We start from the raw sequence: 21,144 nt of genomic DNA on the forward strand, positions 1-21,144 counted from the left end.
AAGATGGAGACTATTCGGACAATTTTACCTATGATCCAAGAGGGTCAGTACATGACCACTGTAGATTTAAAAGATGCTTACCTTCACATACCGATTCACAAAGATCATTATCGGTACCTAAGGTTTGCCTTCCTAGACAGGCATTACCAGTTTGTGGCTCTTCCATTCGGATTGGCTACAGCTCCAAGAATCTTCACAAAGGTTCTGGGTGCTCTTCTGGCGGTACTAAGACCGCGGGGAATCTCGGTAGCTCCATACCTAGACGACATTCTGATACAAGCTTCAAGCTTTCAAACTGCCAAGTCTCATACAGAGTTAGTGCTGGCATTTCTAAGGTCACATGGATGGAAGGTGAACGAAAAGAAAAGTTCACTCGTTCCACTCACAAGAGTTCCCTTCCTGGGGACTCTTATAGATTCTGTAGAAATGAAGATTTACCTGACAGAGGACAGGCTAACAAGACTTCAAAGTGCTTGCCGCACCCTACATTCCATTCAACACCCGTCAGTGGCTCAATGCATGGAGGTAATCGGCTTAATGGTAGCGGCAATGGACATAGTACCCTTTGCACGCTTACACCTCAGACCACTGCAACTGTGCATGCTAAGTCAGTGGAATGGGGATTACTCAGACTTATCCCCTTCTCTGAATCTGGATCAAGAGACCAGAAATTCTCTTCTATGGTGGCTTTCTCGGCCACATCTGTCCAGGGGGATGCCATTCAGCAGACCAGACTGGACAATTGTAACAACAGACGCCAGCCTTCTAGGTTGGGGTGCCGTCTGGAATTCTCTGAAGGCTCAGGGACAATGGAGTCAGGAGGAGAGTCTCCTGCCAATAAACATTCTGGAATTGAGAGCAGTTCTCAATGCCCTCCTGGCTTGGCCCCAGTTGACAACTCGGGGGTTCATCAGGTTTCAGTCGGACAACATCACGACTGTAGCTTACATCAACCATCAGGGAGGGACAAGAAGCTCCCTAGCTATGATGGAAGTATCAAAGATAATTCTCTGGGCAGAGTCTCACTCTTGCCACCTGTCAGCAATCCACATCCCGGGAGTGGAGAACTGGGAGGCGGATTTCTTAAGTCGTCAGACTTTTCATCCGGGGGAGTGGGAACTTCATCCGGAGGTCTTTGCCCAAATACTGCGACGTTGGGGCAAACCAGAGATAGATCTCATGGCGTCTCGACAGAACGCCAAGCTTCCTCGTTACGGGTCCAGATCCAGGGATCCAGGAGCAGTCCTGATAGATGCTCTGACAGCACCTTGGGACTTCAGGATGGCTTACGTGTTTCCACCCTTCCCGTTGCTTCCTCGATTGATTGCCAGAATCAAACAAGAGAGAGCATCAGTGATTCTAATAGCACCTGCGTGGCCACGCAGGACTTGGTATGCAGACCTGGTGGACATGTCATCCTGTCCACCTTGGTCTCTACCTCTGAAACAGGACCTTCTGATACAGGGTCCCTTCAAACATCAAAATCTAACTTCTCTGAAGCTGACTGCTTGGAAATTGAACGCTTGATTTTATCAAGACGTGGGTTTTCTGAGTCAGTTATTGATACCTTAATACAGGCTAGGAAACCTGTTACCAGAAAGATTTACCATAAGATATGGCGTAAATACCTATATTGGTGTGAATCCAAAGGTTACTCTTGGAGTAAGGTTAGGATTCCTAGGATATTGTCTTTTCTACAAGAAGGTTTAGAAAAGGGTTTATCTGCTAGTTCATTAAAGGGACAGATCTCAGCTCTGTCCATTCTGTTACACAAACGTCTGTCAGAAGTTCCTGACGTCCAGGCTTTTTGTCAGGCTTTGACCAGGATTAAGCCTGTGTTTAAAACTGTTGCTCCACCATGGAGTTTAAACCTTGTTCTTAATGTTTTACAGGGCGTTCCGTTTGAACCCCTTCATTCCATTGATATAAAGTTGTTATCTTGGAAAGTTCTATTTTTAATGGCTATTTCCTCGGCTCGAAGAGTCTCTGAATTATCAGCCTTACATTGTGATTCTCCTTATTTGATTTTTCATTCGGATAAGGTAGTCCTGCGTACTAAACCTGGGTTCTTACCTAAGGTAGTTACTAACAGGAATATCAATCAAGAGATTGTTGTTCCTTCTTTATGCCCAAATCCTTCTTCAAAGAAGGAACGTCTACTGCACAACCTGGATGTAGTCCGTGCTCTAAAATTTTACTTACAGGCAACTAAGGAATTTCGACAAACGTCTTCTCTGTTTGTCATTTACTCTGGGCAGAGGAGAGGTCAAAAAGCTTCCGCTACCTGTCTTTCTTTTTGGCTTCGTAGCATAATTCGTTTAGCTTATGAGACTGCTGGACAGCAGCCTCCTGAAAGAATTACAGCTCATTCTACTAGAGCTGTGGCTTCCACTTGGGCCTTCAAGAATGAGGCCTCTGTTGAACAGATTTGCAAGGCTGCAACTTGGTCTTCACTTCATACTTTTTCCAAATTTTACAAATTTGACACTTTTGCTTCATCGGAGGCTATTTTTGGGAGAAAGGTTCTTCAGGCAGTGGTTCCTTCTGTATAAAGAGCCTGCCTATCCCTCCCGTCATCCGTGTACTTTTGCTTTGGTATTGGTATCCCAGAAGTAATGATGACCCGTGGACTGATCACACTTAACAGAAGAAAACATAATTTATGCTTACCTGATAAATTCCTTTCTTCTGTAGTGTGATCAGTCCACGGCCCGCCCTGTTTTTAAGGCAGGTAAATATTTTTTAATTTATACTCCAGTCACCACTTCACCCTTGGCTTTTCCTTTCTCGTTGGTCCTTGGTCGAATGACTGGGAGTGACGTAGAGGGGAGGAGCTATATGCAGCTCTGCTGGGTGAATCCTCTTGCACTTCCTGTTGGGGAGGAGTAATATCCCAGAAGTAATGATGACCCGTGGACTGATCACACTACAGAAGAAAGGAATTTATCAGGTAAGCATAAATTATGTTTTTTGCTGTGTTTTGTGCCACTTTTAACAGGTAACCAGAGGTTGCTCTACTCTGGCGCATATTAAATTAAATTGCGCTCAAGCGATCCTGTTTACTTTCAACTTATAATGCGAGCACTGCATCTGACGCACGCAAACAGCCGTGATAAAACCGATATTGTTTTGCGTAACTGTTAGCGTGCCACTCATAATCTGACCATAGTGTTACATTTAGTACCCAGTATATATAAGTGATAAGTGATATGTAAGAATCAACAGTTTACTGTGACATATTAAAAACACCACACCATACTGATTATGTAATTTAGTCAAAGTTGGTTTACGCAAGGGGACATTGTAACTGTTCATTTCAATATGAGCCTTTAAAGTAATAAGATATTACTGCTGTATTTTGCTGACTAGACAATGTCTTATCATTAAATTGGGTTTACTGTTATTAACACAGCTCTTACATGTTTTTTTTTTCCAGAGTGATCGACTTTTAATTAAAGGTGGTCGGATAGTGAACGATGACCAGTCTTTCTATGCAGATATCTACATGGAAGATGGGCTTATTAAGTAAGTTTGATATCTTCCATTTTCTGCTGTAAATATTTATTAAGTTCAATGGACTTATAACAACTTTTTGCATGAGAGCAGCATAATCAATAGATTAGTGAAAAAGTGTTGAAATAAGTGCTGGATAAATATTTAGTACAATTAAAATCAACATGTGTAAATAGTTTTAAGTGTGAAACTTCCTCAGTCAAATAACAGAACCTGCACAAATGCTTTACAAAGTTAAATTATGTGGCTATATAATGGTTCTCATAAGCAAGAGCTTAGATATATAGTTACTGCTTAAAGAGACATTAAACCCAAACATTTTCTTTCATTATTCAGACAGAGAATACAATTTTAAACAACATTCCAATTTACTTCTATGATCTAATTTGCTTTTCTTCTACAAGATACAACGAGTCCATGGATTTCATCCTTACTTGTGGGATATTAACCTCCTGCTAACAGGAAGTGGCAAAGAGCACCACAGCAGAGCTGTATATATAGCTCCTCCCTTCCCTGCACCCCCAGTCATTCTCTTTGCCTGTGTTAGTACTAGGAAGAGGTAAAGTGAGGTGTTAGTTTTAGTTTCTTCAATCAAGAAGTTTTTTTTTATTTTAAATGGTACCGTTGAGTACTATTTTCCTCAGGGAGATATGGAAGAAGATTTCTGCCCTAAGGTTGATTATCTTAGCAGATGTAACTAAGATCCATGTTGGTTCCCACAGAGCTTCTGAAGGTAGTACAAGAGAAATCTTCAGTGTGGAGAACAGTTTCATGCTACAAGCAGCACTGAGGTATGTTCAGTCCTTTATTTTTGAGGAGACTTGGTATATAAGAACTGGCTGACATTTTTTCCCTGCAAGGGAAGGGGTAAGCAGTAGACCTGTAAACAAAGGGTATTACTGAAAATCTAAATTTTCGTTCCTTTTGAAATTTTAAAGGAATGCCCTCTGCCTCCTCTTCCTCCTCTTCCTCCACAAAGCAGGAAGGGAATTTTGCTCATCCAAGTCCGTCTGGAGACCCAACCAGGCTTGGAATAAAGGTAAACAATCCAAGAAGCCCGCTGCTGCTACAAAGACAGCATGAAGGGACGGCCCCCGATCCGGGATCGGATCTGGTAGGGGGCAGACTTTCTTTCTTTGCCCAGGCTTGGGCAAGAGATGTTCAGGACCCATGGGCATTGGAAATCGTGACCCATGGGTATCAACTGGAATTCAAGGATTTTCTCCCAAGAGGGAGATTTCATCTTTCACGATTGTCTGTAGACCAGATAAAAAGAGAGGCGTTCTTACGCTGTGTAGAAGACCTCTCTACCATGGGAGTAATTTGTCCCTTTCCAAAACTGGAACAGGGACAGGGGTTTTACTCAAATCTTTTCGTGGTTCCCAAAAAAGAGGAAACTTTCAGACCCATTTTAGATCTCAAGTGTCTAAACAAGTTTCTCAGAGTCCTATCGTTCAAGATGGAGACTATACAAACAATCTTACCAATGATCCAGGGGGGTCAATATATGACTACCGTGGACTTGAAGGATGCATACCTTCATATCCCTATTCTCAAGGATCATCACCAGTTCCTAAGGTTTGCCTTCCTGGACAAACATTATCAATTCGTGGCTCTTCCCTTCGGGTTGGCCACAGCACCCAGAATCTTCACAAAGGTTCTAGGGTCCCTTCTAGTGGTTCTAAGACCGCGGGGCATAGCAGTGTTGCCTTATCTGGACGATATTTTGATTCAGGCATCAACTTATCATCTGACAAAATCTCACACGGACACAGTGTTGTCTTTCCTGAGAACTCACGGTTGGAAGGTGAACATAGAAAAGAGTTCACTAGTTCCACGGAACTCTGATAGACTCGGTAGACATGAAAATATTTCTGACAGGGGTCAGAAAATCAAAGATTCTAAATACTTGCCGAGCACTTCAGTCCATTCCTCGGCCATCAGTGGCTCATCCGGAGGGGGCCTTCTTTATGCAGACTTTGCCGCGCAGTTACAAACAGCGGTGTCTGCGACCTTCAGTACATTACCTCACTCTAATAAACGCAAGAGAAAGGTTAAACATAGCTCTCCTGACCCGGAGTCATCTAAATATTTATCGGATTTAGCTATTATTTCCCAGTTATCCGATGATGAGTTAACCTCTGTAGCTTCAGAGGGTGAACTTTCTGGGTCGAAGTCCTTAGCGTCTAAGCCTCCTGCTGTGGAGGAACCGTCCTTTAGATTTAAAATTGAGCACTTGCGTGTTTTTATTAAAGGAGGTTCTGTCTAAGTTAGAGGTTCCAGAGGCCGCGCTACCTGAATAACCTATGATACCTAAATAGAGTTTACGAAGACAGGAAAGTTCCTTTGACTTTACCTGTGCCGGTTAAGATGGCAAACATTATTAAGAGCGAATGGGAAAGAATTGATTCTTATACTGTTACCCCTCGTCTACCCGGACTCTCAACTGGATTTGTGGGGCTCCATTCCTAAGGTGGATGGTGCTATCTCTACACTTGCTAAACGTACTGCTATACCTCTTGAGGATAGTTCTTCGATCAGAGAGCCGATGGATAAGAAAATGGAAACCTTTCTGAGAAAGATGTTTCAACATACGGGTTTTTTGTTTCAATCGGCGGCTGCAGTTGCCATGGTTGCCGGAGAGGCTACCTACTGGTGCGACTCTTTGGCAGAACTATTTGAGGTGGAGTCTCCCCTCGAGGATATTCAAGACAGAATTAAAGCTCTGAGAATTGCTATATCTGTTATCTGTGATGTGAACATGCAAATTATTTGCCTAAATGCAAAGGCCCCTGGCTTTGCGGTCCTAGCCTGCTGGGTGCTCTGGTAGAAGTTATATCAGCAGACGAAGACTTCAAAGTCCAGACTCCTTTCTCTTTCCTTCAAGGGAAAGATTTTATTTGGTCCAGGCCTGGACTTTATTATTTCTAAAGTTACCAGAGGCAGGGGTGCCTTCCTACCACAAGATAAGAAGAACAAGTCTAAGGGACGACAATCTTCTAATTTTCGTTCCATTCGTTCTGAGAAATCCCAACGACAACAATCCTCCTCCAAGCACGAGCAACCCAAGAGTACTTGGAAGCCGGCTCAGTCCCGGAATAAATCCAAGCAGAATAAGAAGGCTGCCTGAAAACAAATCGTCATGAAGGGGCTGCCCCGATCCGGGATCGGATAGTGTAGGGGTAGACTTTTTTTTTTTTTTTAAACCCCTGGTTCAAGGACGTACAGGATCCGTGGGTCCTGGAGGTGGTATCTCAGGGATACAAGATAGGCTTCAAATCTCATCTGCCAAGGGGCAGATTCCTTCTCTCAAATCTGTCTAGCAGACCAGAAAAGAGGGATGCCTTTCTAGGGTGCGTTCGGGATCTATCCTCCTTAGAAGTTGTTGTCCCGTGCCTATCGAGGAAAGAGGTTTGGGGTTTTATTCAAACCTTTGCGTGGTCCCAAAGAAGGCAATATAACCTTGGTGGCTTACATCAACCATCAAGGGAGAACGAGAAGTTTCTTGGCGATGAAGGAAGTATCTTAGATTCTGGAGTGGGCGGAGGCCCACAGCTGTTCTCTGTTAGCGATTCACATTCCGGGTGAGGCGGATTTTCTCAGAAGCCAATCCTCCCATCCAGGGGAAAGGTCTCTCCATCCCGAGGTGTTTGCAGAGATATGCAGCAAGTGGGGGATGCCAGAGATAGATCTTGTCGCGTCCCGTCTCAATACCACGCTACCCAGGTATGGGTCAAGGTCGAGGGATCCCCAAGCGGATCTAATAGATGCAATAGCAGTGCCCTGGAGGTTCAAACTCATATATCTTTTTCCTCCATTACCACTTTTTCTTCTAGTAGTGGTCCGCATCAAGCAGGAGCGGGTATCAGTAATCCTGATTGCTCCATTGTGGCCGCAAAGGACATGGTTTGCGGATCTAGTGGGGATGTCCTCACCTCCTCCGTGGAAGTTACCTTGACGCAGAGACCTGCTGATACAAGGTCCATTTGTTCATCAAAACTTGAACGCTTAGTCTTAGCCAAGAGAGGTTTCTCTCAGAGTGTCATTGATACTCTTATTCAAGCTTGTAAACCAGTTGCTCGGCGTATCTACCACAAAGTGTGGAGGGCCTACTTATCCTGGTGTGTGAAGAGCGTGTTTTCTCCAACATAGGTGTGTCCGGTCCACGGCGTCATCCTTACTTGTGGGATATTCTCTTCCCCAACAGGAAATGGCAAAGAGCCCAGCAAAGCTGGTCACATGATCCCTCCTAGGCTCCGCCTACCCCAGTCATTCTCTTTGCCGTTGTACAGGCAACATCTCCACGGAGATGGCTTAGAGTTTTTTAGTGTTTAACTGTAGTTTTTCATTATTCAATCAAGAGTTTGTTATTTTCAAATAGTGCTGGTACGTACTATTTACTCAGAAACAGAAAAGAGATGAAGAATTCTGTTTGTATGAGGAAAATGATTTTAGCAACCGTAACTAAAATCCATGGCTGTTCCACACAGGACTGTTGAGAGCATTAACTTCAGTTGGGGGAACAGTTTGCAGTCCTTTGCTGCTTGAGGTATGACACATTCTAACAAGACGATGTAATGCTGGAAGCTGTCATTTTCCCTATGGGATCCGGTAAGCCATGTTTATTACGATTGTAAATAAGGGCTTCACAAGGGCTTATTTAGACTGTAGACATTTTTTGGGCTAAATCGATTGATATTAACACTTATTTAGCCTTGAGGAATCATTTATTCTGGGTATTTTGATATAATAATATCGGCAGGCACTGTTTTAGACACCTTATTCTTTAGGGGCTTTCCCAAAGCATAGGCAGAGTCTCATTTTCGCGCCGGTGTTGCGCACTTGTTTTTGAGAGACATGGCATGCAGTCGCATGTGAGAGGAGCTCTGATACTTATAAAAGACTTCTGAAGGCATCATTTGGTATCGTATTCCCCTTGGGTTTGGTTGGGTCTCAGCAAAGCAGATACCAGGGACTGTAAAGGGGTTAAAGCTTAAAACGGCTCCGGTTCCGTTATTTTAAGGGTTAAAGCTTCCAAAATTGGTGTGCAATATTTTCAAGGCTTTGAGACACTGTGGTGAAAGTTTGGTGAATTTTGAACAATTCCTTCATGTTTTTTCGCAATTGCAGTAATAAAGTGTGTTCAGTTTAAAATTTAAAGTGACAGTAACGGTTTTATTTCAAAACGTTTTTTGTACTTTCTTATCAAGTTTATGCCTGTTTAACATGTCTGAACTACCAGATAGACTGTGTTCTGAATGTGGGGAAGCCAGAATTCCTATTCATTTAAATAAATGTGATTTATGTGATAATGACAATGATGCCCAAGATGATTCCTCAAGTGAGGGGAGTAAGCATGGTACTGCATCATTCCCTCCTTCGTCTACACGAGTCTTGCCCACTCAGGAGGCCCCTAGTACATCTAGCGCGCCAATACTCCTTACTATGCAACAATTAACGGCTGTAATGGATAATTCTGTCAAAAACATTTTAGCCAAAATGAACCCTTGTCAGCGTAAGCGTGGATGCTCTGTTTTAGTTACTGAAGAGCATGACGACGCTGATATTAATATCTCTGAAGGGCCCCTAACCCAATCTGAGGGGGCCAGGGAGGTTTTGTCTGAGGGAGAAATTACTGATTTAGGGAACATTTCTCAGCAGGCTGAATCTGATGTGATTACTTTTAAATTTAAATTGGAACATCTCCGCATTTTGCTTAAGGAGGTATTATCCACTCTGGATGATTGTGAAAATTTGGTCATCCCAGAGAAACTATGTAAAATGGACAAGTTCCTAGAGGTGCCGGGGCTCCCAGAAGCTTTTCCTATACCCAAGCGGGTGGCGGACATTGTTAATAAAGAATGGGAAAGGCCCGGTATTCCTTTCGTCCCTCCCCCCATATTTAAAAAATTGTTTCCTATGGTCGACCCCAGAAAGGACTTATGGCAGTCAGTCCCCAAGGTCGAGGGAGCGGTTTCTACTTTAAACAAACGCACCACTATTCCCATAGAGGATAGTTGTGCTTTCAAAGATCCTATGGATAAAAAATTAGAAGGTTTGCTTAAAAAGATGTTTGTTCAGCAGGGTTACCTTCTACAACCCATTTCATGCATTGTCCCTGTCACTACAGCCGCATATTTCTGGTTTGATGAACTGATTAAGGTGCTCGATAGTGACTCTCCTCCTTATGAGGAGATTATGGACAGAGTCAATGCTCTCAAATTGGCTAATTCTTTCACTCTAGACGCCTCTTTGCAATTGGCTAAGTTAGCGGCTAAGAATTCTGGGTTTGCTATTGTGGCGCGCAGAGCGCTTTGGTTGAAATCTTGGTCGGCTGATGCGTCTTCCAAGAACAAGCTACTAAACATTCCTTTCAAGGGGAAAACGCTGTTTGGTCCTGACTTGAAAGAGATTATCTCTGATATCACTGGGGGTAAGGGCCATGCCCTTCCTCAGGATCGGCCTTTCAAGGCAAAAAATAGACCTAATTTTCGTCCCTTTCGTAAAAACGGACCAGCCCAAGGTGCTACGTCCTCTAAGCAAGAGGGTAATACTTCTCAGGCCAAGCCAGCTTGGAGACCAATGCAAGGCTGGAACAAGGGAAAGCAGGCAAAGAAACCTGCCACTGCTTCCAAGACAGCATGAAATATCGGCCCCCGATCCGGGACCGGATCTGGTGGGGGGCAGACTCTCTCTCTTCGCTCAGGCTTGGGCAAGAGATGTTCTGGATCCTTGGGCGCTAGAAATAGTCTCCCAGGGTTATCTTCTGGAATTCAAGGGACTTCCCCCAAGGGGAAGGTTCCACAGGTCTCAGTTGTCTTCAGACCACATAAAAAGACAGGCGTTCTTACATTGTGTAGAAGACCTGTTAAAAATGGGAGTGATTCATCCTGTTCCATTGACAGAACAAGGGATGGGGTTCTACTCCAATCTGTTCATAGTTCCCAAAAAAGAGGGAACATTCAGACCAATCCTAGATCTCAAGATCTTAAACAAATTTCTCAAGGTCCCATCTTTCAAGATGGAAACCATTCGAACTATCCTTCCTTCCATCCAGGAAGGTCAATTCATGACCACGGTGGATTTAAAGGATGCGTATCTACATATTCCTATCCACAAGGAACATCATCGGTTCCTAAGGTTTGCATTCCTGGACAAACATTACCAGTTCGTGGCGCTTCCTTTCGGATTAGCCACTGCTCCAAGGATTTTCACAAAGGTACTAGGGTCCCTTCTAGCTGTGCTAAGACCAAGGGGCATTGCAGTAGTACCTTACCTGGACGACATTCTGATTCAAGCGTCGTCCCTCCCTCGAGCAAAGGCTCACACGGACATCGTCCTGGCCTTTCTCAGATCGCACGGCTGGAAAGTGAACGTGGAAAAGAGTTCTCTATCCCCGTCAACAAGGGTTCCCTTCTTGGGAACAATTATAGACTCCTCAGAAATGAGGATTTTTCTAACAGAGGCCAGAAAGACAAAGCTTCTGGACTCTTGTCGAATACTTCATTCCGTTCCTCTTCCTTCCGTAGCTCAGTGCATGGAAGTGATCGGGTTGATGGTAGCGGCAATGGACATAGTTCCTTTTGCGCGCATTCATCTAAGACCATTACAACTGTGCATGCTCAGTCAGTGGAATGGGGACTATACAGACTTGTCTCCAAAGATACAAGTAAATCAGAGGACCAGAGACTCACTCCGTTGGTGGCTGTCCCTGGACAACCTGTCACGAGGGATGACATTCCACAGACCAGAGTGGGTCATTGTCACGACCGACGCCAGTCTGATGGGCTGGGGCGCGGTCTGGGGATCCCTGAAAGCTCAGGGTCTTTGGTCTCGGGAAGAATCTCTTCTACCGATAAATATTCTGGAACTGAGAGCGATATTCAATGCTCTCAAGGCTTGGCCTCAGCTAGCGAGGACCAAGTTCATACGGTTTCAATCAGACAACATGACGACTGTTGCGTACATCAACCATCAGGGGGGAACAAGGAGTTCCCTAGCGATGGAAGAAGTGACCAAGATTATTCTATGGGCGGAGTCTCACTCCTGCCACCTGTCTGCTATCCACATCCCGGGAGTGGAAAATTGGGAAGCGGATTTTCTGAGTCGTCAGACATTGCATCCGGGGGAGTGGGAACTCCATCCGGAAATCTTTGCCCAAGTCACTCAACTTTGGGGCATTCCAGACATGGATCTGATGGCCTCTCGTCAGAACTTCAAAGTTCCTTGCTACGGGTCCAGATCCAGGGATCCCAAGGCGGCTCTAGTGGATGCACTAGTAGCACCTTGGACCTTCAAACTAGCTTATGTGTTCCCGCCGTTTCCTCTCATCCCCAGGCTGGTAGCCAGGATCAATCAGGAGAGGGCGTCGGTGATCTTGATAGCTCCTGCGTGGCCACGCAGGACTTGGTATGCAGATCTGGTGAATATGTCATCGGCTCCACCTTGGAAGCTACCTTTGAGACGAGACCTTCTTGTTCAGGGTCCGTTCGAACATCCGAATCTGGTTTCACTCCAGCTGACTGCTTGGAGATTGAACGCTTGATTTTATCGAAGCGAGGTTTCTCAGATTCTGTTATCGATACTCTTGTTCAGGCCAGAAAGCCTGTAACTAGAAAGATTTACCACAAAATTTGGAAAAGATATATCTGTTGGTGTGAATCTAAAGGATTCCCTTGGGACAAGGTTAAGATTCCTAGGATTCTATCCTTCCTTCAAGAAGGATTGGAAAAAGGATTATCGGCAAGTTCCCTGAAGGGACAGATTTCTGCCTTGTCGGTGTTACTTCACAAAAAACTGGCAGCTGTGCCAGATGTTCAAGCCTTTGTTCAGGCTCTGGTTAGAATCAAGCCTGTTTACAAACCTTTGACTCCTCCTTGGAGTCTCAATTTAGTTCTTTCAGTTCTTCAGGGGGTTCCGTTTGAACCCTTACATTCCGTTGATATTAAGTTATTATCTTGGAAAGTTTTGTTTTTAGTTGCAATTTCTTCTGCTAGAAGAGTTTCAGAATTATCTGCTCTGCAGTGTTCTCCTCCTTATCTGGTGTTCCATGCAGATAAGGTGGTTTTACGTACTAAACCTGGTTTTCTTCCAAAAGTTGTTTCTAACAAAAACATTAACCAGGAGATTATCGTACCTTCTCTGTGTCCGAAACCAGTTTCAAAGAAGGAACGCTTGTTGCACAATTTGGATGTTGTTCGCGCTCTAAAATTCTATTTAGATGCTACAAAGGATTTTAGACAAACATCTTCCCTGTTTGTTGTTTATTCAGGTAAAAGGAGAGGTCAAAAAGCAACTTCTACCTCTCTCTCTTTTTGGATTAAAAGCATCATCAGATTGGCTTACGAGACTGCCGGACGGCAGCCTCCCGAAAGACTCACGGCTCATTCCACTAGGGCTGTGGCTTCCACATGGGCCTTCAAGAACGAGGCTTCTGTTGATCAGATATGTAGGGCAGCGACTTGGTCTTCACTGCACACTTTTACCAAATTTTACAAGTTTGATACTTTTGCTTCTTCTGAGGCTATTTTTGGGAGAAAGGTTTTGCAAGCCGTGGTGCCTTCCATTTAGGTGACCTGATTTGCTCCCTCCCTTCATCCGTGTCCTAAAGCTTTGGTATTGGTTCCCACAAGTAAGGATGACGCCGTGGACCGGACACACCTATGTTGGAGAAAACAGAATTTATGTTTACCTGATAAATTTCTTTCTCCAAGGGTGTGTCCGGTCCACGGCCCGCCCTGGTTTTTTAATCAGGTCTGATAATTTATTTTCTTTAACTACAGTCACCACGGTACCATATGGTTTCTCCTATGCTATTATTCCTCCTTAACGTCGGTCGAATGACTGGGGTAGGCGGAGCCTAGGAGGGATCATGTGACCAGCTTTGCTGGGCTCTTTGCCATTTCCTGTTGGGGAAGAGAATATCCCACAAGTAAGGATGACGCCGTGGACCGGACACACCGTTGGAGAAAGAAATTTATCAGGTAAACATAAATTCTGTTTTTTCCTGGCACAGAGTTAAGGTTGCCAGGATGTTATCTTTTCTCCAGGATGGACTGGAGAAGGGCCTTTCTGCTAGTTCCCTGAGGGGACAGATTTCGGCCCTGTCGGTTTTATTGCACAAGAGACTGGCTGAGCTTCTAGACATGCAGTCCTTTACTAAGGCTCTAATTAGGATCAGACCTGTGTTTAGATCTGGGGCTCCTCCTTGGAGCCTAAATCTTGTTCTTTGGGTTTTGCAACAGGTTCCGTTTGAGCCTCTGCATTCCGTAAATTGTTATCTTGGAAGGTTCTCTTTTTATTGGATATTGCCTCTGTGCGCAGAGTTTCTGAGATCTCTGCTTTGCAATTTGAGCCCCCTTATCTGATTTTTCATGCAGATAAGGCAGTTTTACATACTAAATTAGGTTTTCTTCCTAAGGTTGTGTCAGATCACAACATCTATCAGGAGATTGTGGTTCCTTCCTTGTGTCCTAATCCTTCTTCATCGAAGGAACTCTTACTTCACAATTTGGTCGTGGTTCGCGCCTTGAAGTTCTATCTTCAGACTACTAAGGAGTTTAGACAATTTTCCTCTTTGTTTGTTGTCTATTCAGGGAAGCGTAAGGGGCAGAAGGCTACTTTGACTTCCCTATCTTTTTGGTTAAAGAGGTTCATCCGCTTAAATTACGAGACAGCGTGACATCATCCTCCTGAGAGGATAATGGCTCATTCCACTAGAGCAGTGGCTTCCTCTTGGACCTTTAGGAAAGAGGATTCTATGGATCAGATCCTTACATGCTTTTTGGGAGAAAAGTTTTGCAGGCTGTGGTGCCCTCAGAAAAGGGTCCGCCTCTTCCTTTTTGTTCCCTCCCGTTATTCATTCAGTGTCCTCTGGAGTTTGGGTATACTGTAGTTTTCCCAGCAGTAAGGAATGAAGCCATGGACGCTCCCTATCTTAGGAAGGAAAACATAATTTATGCATTGCTTACTAGATAAATTAATTTCCTTCCGGATAGGGAGAGTCCAGGGCCCCCGCCCATTTTTTCTTGTCTATGGGCGGTCCCCTGCTATTTATTTTATTCTTCTGGCACCATTTATACCCTAATGTTTCTCCTACTTTTCCTTGTTCCCTCGGCAGAATCACTGGGGTAGTGAGGAAGTGGGAGAGATATTTAAGCCTTTGGCTGGGGTGTCTTTGCCTCCTCCTGGTGGCCAGGTGTTGTATTTCCCAACAGTAAGGAATGAAGCCATGGACTCTCCCTATTCAGAAGGAAAAGCATTTATCTAGTAAGCATAAATTATGTTTTTTATTTTCTGGGTCACTCCACCTATTCTAACTCAGTACTGCATACTTGCAGTGTGTGTTCTAGAGATGTGAATAAACAATAAGAAGCCACAAAGTCCACACAACAGGCTGCACGGATAAACACAGTGCAGCAATAATAAATAAGCTGTTTTAGATGTCTTTTTTTTCTGAGATCGGTACCATGTGATCAAGTATTGTTTTGCTTTCTTAGCTGACACCAGTATTGATTAGTAAGTATGCTTAGCGGACATTTCATGGAGGCTACCTAACAATCAACAGCCATGTACATATGCACATGGCACTGATAAAATGTTAAGAAAAGGCTAAAGAACGCTTTTAATGCAAAGTGTTTTGCAATTGTATGCTGGGACTTATTGACTTCCATATCCCTTTGAAGGTAAAATAAGGGAAGGAAGTAGAATAACATGGTATTTATACTGGATATATAAAATAAACTCATAACAACATACCTGAGCTGAAGTTATAAGTATTCAGTCATTCACCCTACAGATTTTATTTACATCATAGTATTTTGTTGCCTCCACAACCTGGCACAATGACCTTTAGGTGAGCATCCTCTGGACCCTGATTATGAGGATGAGTTGGAACATCCAAATGGGTGAATAAAGATCGGGGAGGGCTACCCAAGTTTGAGTCCAATTAATACATACATTTGTTTTATGGGGTAACCAATACTAAAATCATTATAAATGGAAACACAAGAGTAATACAGATCAATTAACTATTTGTATCATTATATTTTCTCCTTCTTAATGTTAAATTTTGGAACTATATCTTTATGGTTGAATCCATAGTTACACAAAATATGTTATAATTTCTATATTATGTATAAATAATACTTTGTGTGGCATATGTTTTCATCTTGGTTAAATGCAGTACCCCATATTTGTCAGGGAGCTTGTTGGGAGTACTTTAATTTTGGAGTCGTTGTAGTTCCTCTTCCTCTATATATTTTCTCAGCCATAGAGGAATCTTTCTAAGTATTTTTTTTGTCTCCCATGTGCATTGATTTGTTCCTACACCTGTCAGACTTTCTTTCCATGCAATACTCCTTATCACTCACCCTCTGTCATCATCGCTGCTATCACCTTACTCTATCATTTTCTACTGTATATTGTATCTTGCCCCTTCTCACTACCCTTCTATCATTCCCCCTAAACACAATATTAAATTTTTTTTTTTTTTAAAACAAGCTTTATTAAACATAAAGGAACATCATACATAGACAGAGTGTTAAACCATCAAATAATACAAGAGGGCATGCAATTAAGATTTTTGAGGGCTGAGTACTTATCTAGAGAAGAAATATTGGTTTAAGTCCAGCTCAGCTAAGGATCCGGGGGCGGCCCCCTTCCGATGTCGAGGAGGGTAATTCCTCCAGCCTGCATGCTGAGCTATTCACTTGTCAAAAAGTGCCCTGGTGTAACACTCTATATAGCAAAACTTGGACTTTTGATGTTAAACAGTTTAACAGTTTTTTAAGAAGAAATATACATTCTATCATGAACCAATAATACAGAGAATGGAAATTAAGGTGCACCAGGAGAGAAGAGGGGGAAGGTTAACTGTGAAGAAGAGAGAGAAGGGTCCAGATGGGAAAAAATAAATAAATAATATTTTATTTATATTTTGAAAGTTTCAGCACGGCCAAGGATATTCGGCAGTATAAGTAGGAGGTAGTCGTTATGTGGAGCGTGTAGGGGGAGGGTTCCAAGCGGCCAACATCAGTTCGTACATGGCCATTTGGTTGTTTTTAAGGTAGTGAAGCTTTTCTAGAGTCAGCAGATCTTCTACTGCTGAGCGCCAGTCAGGGAGGGTGGGTACTTTCCTAGACTTCCAGAGCCTAGGTATTAGTTTCTTAGCGCCAGTAAGCATAATCAAGAGAAGGGCCCGAGTATGTTTGCTTTTAGTGTCGGGAAGGTGAAGGAATAGTAGAGTTTCGGGAGATATTGGGATATGTGTATTAAGTTTATCGGACATCTCCTTCAGGACTGATGCCCAATAACTAGTCAATCTGGGGCACTCACACCATATGTGGATAAGAGTGCCCTGTTCTCTGCACCCCCTCCAGCAAGTATCTTTGACTGTCGGGAAAATCTGGTGGAGTCTGAGTGGGGTGAAGTACCATCTGGAGAGTATCTTAATTTGTATTTCTTGGACTGTGGCTGATACAGAGGAACGTTTAATCAGTTTAAACGATTTGAGCCACTCCTCTTCTTCAATAATGGAGTTAAGGGTCTCTATTCCACGCCCTGGTGTATGAGGGAAGTGGAGTGTCTGGTGGTGTGAGGAGTAGTTTGTATGTTTTTGAGATTAACCATCTTGGTGGTAATGTCCCTGTGCAGAGTGTTTCAAAGGGGGTGAGGTCCCTGAGGAAATCTCCTCTGTTGTTGTGGTGTGAGAGATAATGAGATAGCTGATGGTATCTTAACCAGGAGGAAAAGATATCCCTGTATAGTTCTAACAGTCTGCCGTTATTGATGGAGAAATGTAGTATACCTGATCTCAGACTATGTGGGGTATTTTTACGTTTACACAGTTTGTAATAAGGAATCTCAGGATTTTCGAGAATCGGCAACATTGGGGATGCTCTCGCCGATACGTGTTTGCTAGTTGCAATTAATCTATCCCATTCTACAAGTGTTTCCGACGTTAGGTGATATTTATTTAGGAGTTTCGGGCGTCTAGAAGCATGAAGCCACGCAAGGGTTGCCACATTGTTGGAGTGGAGGATCTGCCCGTCCATCCTAACCCATTGTCTCTGGGGTGTGTTGTGTGCCCATTCTACCAGTCTCTGAAGGAGTATAGTCTTTCTGTATAGAGTCAAGTCAGGAAAGCCCAGCCCCCCTCTGTCTCTAGGGAGGTATAGCGTCTTTTTAGGTTTTCTAGGCTTTACTCCGGTCTATATAAACTGTTCTAGGGATCTTTGTAAATGGGGTAGGAAGTCCGTGGACAAATGTATAGGTACTGTTTGCATAACGTACAGGATACGCGGTAGAATGTTCATTTTGATTAGGCTTATTTTCCCCAACCAAGATAAGGATTTGTTCCTCCATGAGGACAGGTCGTTAGTTATTTCTTTACGCAATGTGAGGTAGTTGTATTTGTACAAATCTGAGGGGTTTGCTGATAAGTAAATACCTAAGTATTTCAGTTTGGATGTGGCTATGGGAACATTATAATTAGTCGCCAAGAATCAAATTTGTTCAGGTGGGGCATTAATGTTAAGGAGCTCCGACTTTGAGAGGTTTAGATGGAAGTTAGATATCTTGCCGTATTCCCGAATCTCTCTCAGGAGCTCTGGGATGGACGTTTCAATATCAGTGAGAGTGTAAAGAACATCATCCGCGTATAACGCCTGTATGCTCTTCATCAACCACCTGAATACCTTTAATGATAGGGTTGAGTCTAACTTTTTGCGCTAGAGCTTCAATAGAAAGGGCAAAAAGTAAAGCGGACAGGGGGCATCCCTGTCGGGTCCCATTCGATATTGAAAATGTATTTGATAGTGTTCCGTTTATCCTAATCCGTGCGTTTGGAGATGAATACAGCGCAAAGGTCATGTTCAGGAAGGACTCACCAAAGTTCATAGCCTTCATAATCCGACGCAGGAAAGACCAATCGACCCGGTCGAAGGCCTTCTCTGCGTCGGTCGAGAATAGCGCCATAGGCACACCTTCGACCTGTGCATAATTTAACAACTGGATCACCTTGTTGGTGTTATCCCGCGCCTCTCTCCCGGGGACAAAGCCAACTTGGTCAGAGGAGATGAGGTTCGGTAGATATTTGTTGAGGCGGTTCGCCAGGATTTTGGCTAGGATTTTTATGTCCATATTTAGTAAGGGTATGGGTCTGAAATTAGCTGGAGAGGTGGGGGTCTTTCCGGGTTTAGGGATAACTGTAATATATGCTTCGAGCATGGAACTGGTGAGCGAGGGCTGTTCTATCAAATTATTAAAAAGTCGGAGCATTGGGGAACTCAACGTTCCCCCAAATAGTTTATAATACCTAAGCGAGAACCCATCAGGGCCCGGACTTTTTCCGCTCGGAAAATCCTTGATGGCTTGTGTAAGTTCTTCTGATGAAATACACATATCAAGCCTGTCTCTTTGTTCGGGATCTAATTGAGGCAGATCTAGTGCAGCTAAGTATTGGTCCACAGGCGGTCTTTCCCGGTCACATCCCCAACGGTGCCTTCTGGCTCCAGGGTGTGTGTTATGTTATATAATGACTGATAATATGAGTGGAAAGAGTTAGCTATTTGTTTAGAACCCGTTAGCACCGAACCGTCGGGGTTTTGTATCCAATGTATATGTGTTTTTAGCTGTTTTCTGCGGACGGCGCTAGCTAATAATTTGCCGGGTTTATTGCCTCCTTCATAATAATGTTGCCTTACAAACAGCATTTTGCGCTGATAGGCCTCCCAAAGGTGTGCGTTCAGGTCAGATTTAGCCTTCTGTAGCATTTTTTTAGTGTCTAAGTCCGTGGGGTCTCTTTTATGTTTTTCTTCTATTTGTGTTAAATGAGTATATTTTAGTCTACGTTGTCTATTAAGTCTCGCCTGATGTTTGAGAAACTCTCCCCGTATGATGCATTTATGTGCTTCCCATACAGTTATAGGTGAGGTCTGAGAGGGGCAGTTATGAGCTAAGTAGTCAGTCAGTGATTTTTCTATGTCAATTTTTATTAGGGAATCATTTAGAAAGGTGTCGTCCAATCTCCAAGTGTATGTTGTAGGGGATAAATCAGGCCACTGCACTGAGCAGGTGACAGGGGCGTGATCTAACCAAGTTATTGGTCCAATTGAACAGTCAGTGACCATATCCAGCCCATTAGAATCAGTGTAGAAGTAGTCTATACGGGAATATTTATTGTGTGGGGAAGAGAAAAAGGTGAAATATTTGCTGGTTGGGTACAGTGTTCGCCAAATGTCGCGGAGTTGTAAGTTTGTAATTGTGGATTTAACAGATTTGATTATTTTGGGTGAAGTGCTGGCTGAGCCGTTTGATGTATCTAACTGTACGTCCATTGTAATATTAAAGTCTCCGGAGAGAAAAACTGGGCCCTTCGCAAGATTTAAGAGGATCTTAGAAAATTTAGTCATGAATATATGCTGGTCAGAATTCGGGCTGTACAAGGTGGCTAAAGTGATAGGGTGTTCATACAACAAACCCGTAATGATCAAATATCTGCCCTCTGGGTCTTTTTCAGCGTGTATAATCTTGAGGGGGACTGAATGGTGTATCAGGATACCCACACCACCTTTCTTAGATGTGCCTGAGGCAAAGAGGGCAGTCGGGTATTGCGGGTTGAACCATCTCGGTTCCCTCCCCCTACGGAAGTGTGTCTCCTGAAAAAAAGCACGACTGTGCAAATTCTTAAGAGCCCCAAAAGCAATGGATCTCTTACCGGGATTGTTTAATCCTTTAGCGTTGACTGTAGTCAATGTCAGGCCGTGTGTGCTAAATCTGCTAGTTCGTTGATTCATTCTGAGAAAAAAAAAAAAAAAGGGGGGGGGAGGAGGAAAATGAAGTCTAAGGGTTAGAGTTTAGGAGAGGATGGAACAATGCAAAGGGTGTAGGTAGAGATATACAAAGCGCAGTTTGGAAATAAGAAGAGGTAAGAGAGAGAAGTATACGGTCAAATACCAGTTACGTATATGACAGTAAAAGTGTAGACAAAAATACAAACGGGGTAGTAACCCCCAGGCTAGTTTATGCGTAAGATAAATTCATGTCTTCCGATGGAGGCCTGGCCTACCACCTAGGAGACATTGTACAGTAGGCATAACAATTATTATTTGGTGTGGGAGGGAGGGGAGAGAGGGGGAAGTGGGAGGGGTTAGGTAAAGGAGAGGGAAGGTTATGGAAAGGGGGTTAAAAAGGGGGGGGGGAGAATACGTATGGGAGAGAGGTAACAATCTTATGTTTTTAGCAGTGAAACCTTAACTTGCACTAAATAGTGGTAACAAAATATAAACCAACAACAGAAACCTTTGGGTGTTCATCATTATTTAACCTAAGTGTAGCACACTTGGGAGTCAATGGGCCTTAGGCCTATGTTAGTCTTAGCGTTATAGGCAACAGAACATACTATGAAAGACCCACAGCCCCCTGTCCTGAGACAGGCCAGAGGGGCGTCATGGACCAGCGCTTTCACATGAAGCCCCTTCTTTTTCAAAGGGTGGAGAGCTAGTCAAGGCTGTATTCCATGCTTGCCCCTACAACCAAGTGACAGTGTGTTTCTGTAGGAGTAGAGTAGATCTTTTTGGGCAGAAGGCTGCGGGGGCCATGGGTCCAAGACGTTCCCCGGGTCACTCACCC

General features: G+C 43.6%; 1 protein-coding gene across 2 annotated transcripts in view; it reads left to right on the top strand.

Annotated features, from left to right (window-relative positions):
* DPYSL3 (dihydropyrimidinase like 3) overlaps positions 1-21,144 on the top strand; it is a 609,221-nt gene that overhangs the window by 356,972 nt on the left and 231,105 nt on the right. For both annotated transcript variants that reach the window (XM_053717144.1, XM_053717145.1), the window contains exon 2: positions 3,437-3,525. In XM_053717144.1, coding sequence (XP_053573119.1) covers positions 3,437-3,525 — 89 coding nt within the window. The remainder of the gene's footprint in view (positions 1-3,436; positions 3,526-21,144) is intronic.

Source organism: Bombina bombina, chromosome 6 (genome assembly GCF_027579735.1).
Source record: "Bombina bombina isolate aBomBom1 chromosome 6, aBomBom1.pri, whole genome shotgun sequence".
Classification (NCBI taxonomy): domain Eukaryota; kingdom Metazoa; phylum Chordata; class Amphibia; order Anura; family Bombinatoridae; genus Bombina; species Bombina bombina.